This window comes from Clinocottus analis, unplaced genomic scaffold (assembly GCF_023055335.1).
Source record: "Clinocottus analis isolate CAN_PGR_092001 unplaced genomic scaffold, fCliAna1.0.p SCAF_3, whole genome shotgun sequence".
NCBI classification, from domain to species: Eukaryota; Metazoa; Chordata; class Actinopteri; order Perciformes; family Cottidae; genus Clinocottus; species Clinocottus analis.
The window spans coordinates 21,544,013-21,549,012 of NW_027176042.1; the positions used below are offsets into that span (position 1 = coordinate 21,544,013).

The 5,000-nt window shown below is 42.2% G+C and overlaps 1 protein-coding gene across 1 annotated transcript in view; it reads right to left on the reverse strand.

Annotated features, from left to right (window-relative positions):
* The window catches only part of ptprt (protein tyrosine phosphatase receptor type T), an 89,793-nt gene that overhangs the window by 62,952 nt on the left and 21,841 nt on the right, over positions 1-5,000 (reverse strand). Inside the window, exons 4-7 of the mRNA XM_068593446.1 lie at positions 4,503-4,613; positions 4,112-4,193; positions 3,541-3,656; positions 2,170-2,344 (exon numbers count right to left, since the gene is read on the reverse strand). Coding sequence (XP_068449547.1) covers positions 2,170-2,344; positions 3,541-3,656; positions 4,112-4,193; positions 4,503-4,613 — 484 coding nt within the window. The remainder of the gene's footprint in view (positions 1-2,169; positions 2,345-3,540; positions 3,657-4,111; positions 4,194-4,502; positions 4,614-5,000) is intronic.

A 5,000-nucleotide genomic window follows, 5' to 3' on the forward strand; every position in this document is an offset into this window, starting at 1 on the left:
TGTTACCATATAATAATGTGTCTGTTTGTTACCATATAATAATGTGTCTGTTTGTTACCATATAATAATGTGTCTGTCTGTTACCATATAATAATGTGTCTGTTACCATATAATAGTGTGTCTGTTTGTTACCATATAATAATGTGTCTGTTTGTTACCATATAATAATGTGTCTGTTTGTTACCATATAATAATGTGTCTGTATGTTACCATATAATAATGTGTCTGTTACCATATAATAATGTGTCCGTTTGTTACCATATAATAATGTGTCTGTTTGTTACCATATAATAATGTGTCTGTTTGTTACCATATAATAATGTGTCTGTTTGTTACCATATAATAGTGTGTCTGTTTGTTACCATATAATAGTGTGTCTGTTTGTTACCATATAATAATGTGTCTGTTTGTTACCATATAATAGTGTGTCTGTTTGTTACCATATAATAATGTGTCTGTTTGTTACCATATAATAGTGTGTCTGTTTGTTACCATATAATAATGTGGTAACAAATTATATATGTGTGTATATATATATATGTATATATGTATATATATACACACACACACACACACACACACACACACACACATACACACACACACACACACACACACACACACACAGTCCCTGTGGCATCTCACGAGCAGTCAGATAGGAGATAGATTCAAGTACAGCATCAGGTTTAGAGAGATTAAATCATCATCGAAGAAGAAGGAAATCAGCCACTACAACGCACACACTCACACACACACACAGACACACACACACACACACATACACTTCCGTCTCCCTAAAGATTAAAACATCCTTCACACCAAATAAGGTTAACAGCATAATTCATACCAAATATGCATTGAGAACATAATTCTGGCTGCAGCGCCTCTTCGTCTAAATGCATTTCAGAAATGCAATTTAAATTCCATTAACAACAAACAGCTCAGTGCTCGTTGCTCCACACGAGGATATGTTAATGTTTCATAGAAAATAAATAAGGTGCTTTTGTCAAATGCACCTCAGACATCCAATTTAAACCTCACTGTGAGCTGCTGGCTGTTAAAAAGGGCATTCGAGCCCATAAATAGATAAATAAATGATCACAAAGAGTTACTGCTCGTATTGTACTTCAACACCACTGCTGTTCTTCCTCCGTTCACTTCCCAGGTGGAGGAGTGAGTCAGTGGAGGTGGCACACAGGATGCCAACAAGGAAATGAGGAGCCCACGAGGAGGAGACTCAAAACAGAGGACAACATCCGGTGAAGGAGAAGACTCTACCTCCTGCTGGTGACCTCGTGTGGTAATTTTACCTTAAGTTTATTGTAGTACTGACTGTCTGTTGTCTGTGCATATGACAGTAAAAACCTCTTGGCAGCCTGAGTGTCGGTGGAGGAACCAGCACGAGGTTCCAGCTCAGAGTGGAAGCATCCAACAGACTACAACAACACAATGTGTGTTAACCACTGCAGAACAAAGCTCAATATACAGTCTCATTTGGGAATGAATCTCTCACCAGCCAGGGAGCCGAGGACATAGTGCGTGTGTCTCTCAATTCAATCTCATTTCCTTTATTGGCGATAACAAAACAGAAAACAATGAAGATGATGGAAGAAAAGAACAAAGTTACAATGCATACTCAAGAAGCGCTCTGTCTGTCTGCCACCTACTGACATGTAGACCTGCAGACCTGTAGACCTGTAGACCTGTAGACCTGTAGACCTGCAGACCTGTAGACCTGTAGACCTGCAAAAAGCTTCTCAGAATATTTAACTACGAGTTCAAAATGAACCAACTGTTGACATCGATCCCACATCGGCAACCAGAGACTCACAGAGACAGAAAGCTCATCGGAAGCTCTGAAGTCTGTTCAGTATTCCGTCCTCAGCATTCTGACAGCACTAATGAGCAGCGGCCACACACACACACACACACGCACACACGCACACACACACACACACACGCACACACACGCACACACACAACCACAAACCAGGCTTGTTTCTCACTTTCTCCTCATGAAAGAAGTTTACAGCATCAGCACTGATCAGATGTGTTGAGCACCGCTCTCCTTTCACTCATTTAAATTCATCACAGGCACTGTGGCTGTCGAGGCTGTGGTTATCCTCCTCTTCCTCCTCCTCCTCCTCCTCCTCCTCCAGCAGAACAAACCTTTAACGATGAGGTCGGCGTAGTTGGACACCCCCGACCCGCCGTCCGACCGGATGACGCAGCGGTAGCGGCTGGTGCTGCGCTGCGACGTGTCGCCAACGCTGACGGTGGCAGAGAAACGTCGGTGGTTGACAACCCGGGTCACCATCAGCGCCGAGTCTCTGCCGTTCCACTGCTGCATGATGGGAAATACGGAACCAGTCAGGGTTAGGGGTGGCCCCGAGATAAATGATCACAGGTCTGAACCTGCATGCTGATCGGAGGCAGAAACACTCAAACATGGAACTATCACGACATCTATCACTACATCTATCACTATCACTACATCTATCACTACATCTATTACTACATCTATCACTATCACGACATCTATCACTACATCTATCACTATCACTACATCTATCACTACATCTATTACTACATCTATCACTATCACGACATCTATCACTACATCTATCACTATCACTACATCTATCACTATCACTACATCTATCACTACATCTATCACTATCACTACATCTATCACTACATCTATTACTACATCTATCACTATCACTACATCTATCAATACATCTATCACTATCACTACATCTATCACTATCACTACATCTATCACTATCACTACATCTATCACTACATCTATTACTATCACTACATCTATCACTACATCTATCACAACATCTATCACTATCACTACATCTATCACTACATCTATCACTATCACTACATCTATCACTACATCTATCACTACATCTATCACTATCACTACATCTATCACTATCACTACATCTATCACTATCACTACATCTATCACTACATCTATTACTATCACTACATCTATCACAACATCTATCACTATCACTACATCTATCACTACATCTATCACTATCACTACATCTATCACTACATCTATCACTACATCTATCACTATCACTACATCTATCACTATCACTACATCTATCACTATCACTACATCTATCACTATCACTACATCTATCAATACATCTATCACTATCACTACATCTATCACTATCACTACATCTATCACTATCACTACATCTATCACTATCACTACATCTATCACTAAATCTATCACTATCACTACATCTATCACTATCACTACATCTATCCCGTACCAGTTCCACAAGTGTAAATATATTCTCTGCATTTTACCATCAGTATTTAAGGAGCCATGTGAGGCGCCTTCAGAGCAACTCCGGGTTCCGGGTCTTGCTCAAAAACCCTGAAACATGCCAACTATGGGGTGCAACCACTACCTTGTGGTTTCAGGACGACCTCTCCACCCATGAGCTCCTGCCTCCTAACCCTGTGGTGCTGTCTGTAGATGCTCCTCTGAGAAGAAGTACTGACCTGCAGCCAGAGTTTATCGTGCTGAGACCATTTCCCTCCGGCGGTGCACTGAAACGTAGCATTCTGCCCCACGTTGACCTCCACGTTCTGCAGACGCAGGAAGTGAGGAGCTTTACCTGCAGCACAGAAACACAGTGTGGAAACATTCAGGCTCAAAATTCTCTCAAAAGAAAGCAGAAAAAAATACTTTTTTTTTAGCTTCCATGTGAACCAATTTTGTTGGGGCGATATCTACATGATCTCAAAACAGATTTAGAACTATTGCTTTTGCTTTTTGACCTTTAAATCTGCAGCCCTGCAGACGGCGCTGACTGGAGCTTTCTTATTGTCTCATTGTGATTTATGGCACGACCGCATAACTGTATGAATTCGATTAATTATGTGTACGAAGGTCTTGAAGTTTTCATGTGTTAAAGCCCTAAACGAGTCTATGTGGTCCACAAGAGTCAATGAAGTGTGTGTAAAACCCTAAAACACTACAACCCTGTTTGAGAGTGTGTGTGTGTGTGTGTGTGTGTGTGTGTGTGTGTGTGTGTGTGTGTGTGTGTGTGCGTGTGCGTGTTACACTTACGACACGGGTGAGCCAGAACTCGAATGTCGTCGACGGCGATGAAACCAGGATGTCCTTGAACTGAAACAGCTTCAAATATCACCTAAGAGGAGAGGAAGCAAGGAAGGAAAGAAGGAAGGAAGGAATCAGGGTGTCTCTGTTCTCTGAGAGTAAAACAAACATCTTCATCCTTATGCCGAGCACATATGCTGCTCCTCCTGCTCCTCCTCCTCTCCTCTCTTCTACATCTTTCTCTCTCTCCGTTCGCATCATTTCATTTCTTTCTCTTTAATTGTGTTGTTTTGTGTCTTTCTCCTTCGTCACGTTTTCTTTACCACAAACTCAGAGAGACAGGAAGTCAAACACACACACACACACACAAACACACACACACACGACTGTGTGAGTGTACCTGGTAGGAGTTGGGCCAGAAGGTGGAGATGGCGAGCTCCGCCTTCAGCCAGCCCTCCGTCAGCGTTCCCGAGGCGTTCCACACCGGGTTACCTTGAGCTCCTCCGTTCACCTGCAGACACCAAAGGTTCAAGAGAAGGGTTTTATAGGTGATGTCATCACTACTGTACATGTGATGTCATCATTACTATACAGGTGATGTCATCATTACTGTACAGGTGATGCAGCTCTACCTGTGAGACTTCAGACTGCTGGACTAACTGGATCCTGCCTGAGTACATTATACAGTCTACTAGATTACTATAGTCCCTGCTGTACTAGGTCTACTAGATTACTATAGTCCCTGCTGTACTAGGTCTACTAGATTACTATAGTCCCTGCTGTACTAGGTCTACTAGATTACTATAGTCCCTGCTGTACTAGGTCTACTAGATTACTATAGTCCCTGCTGTACTAGGTCTACTAGATTACTATAGTCCCTGCTGTACTAGGTCTACTA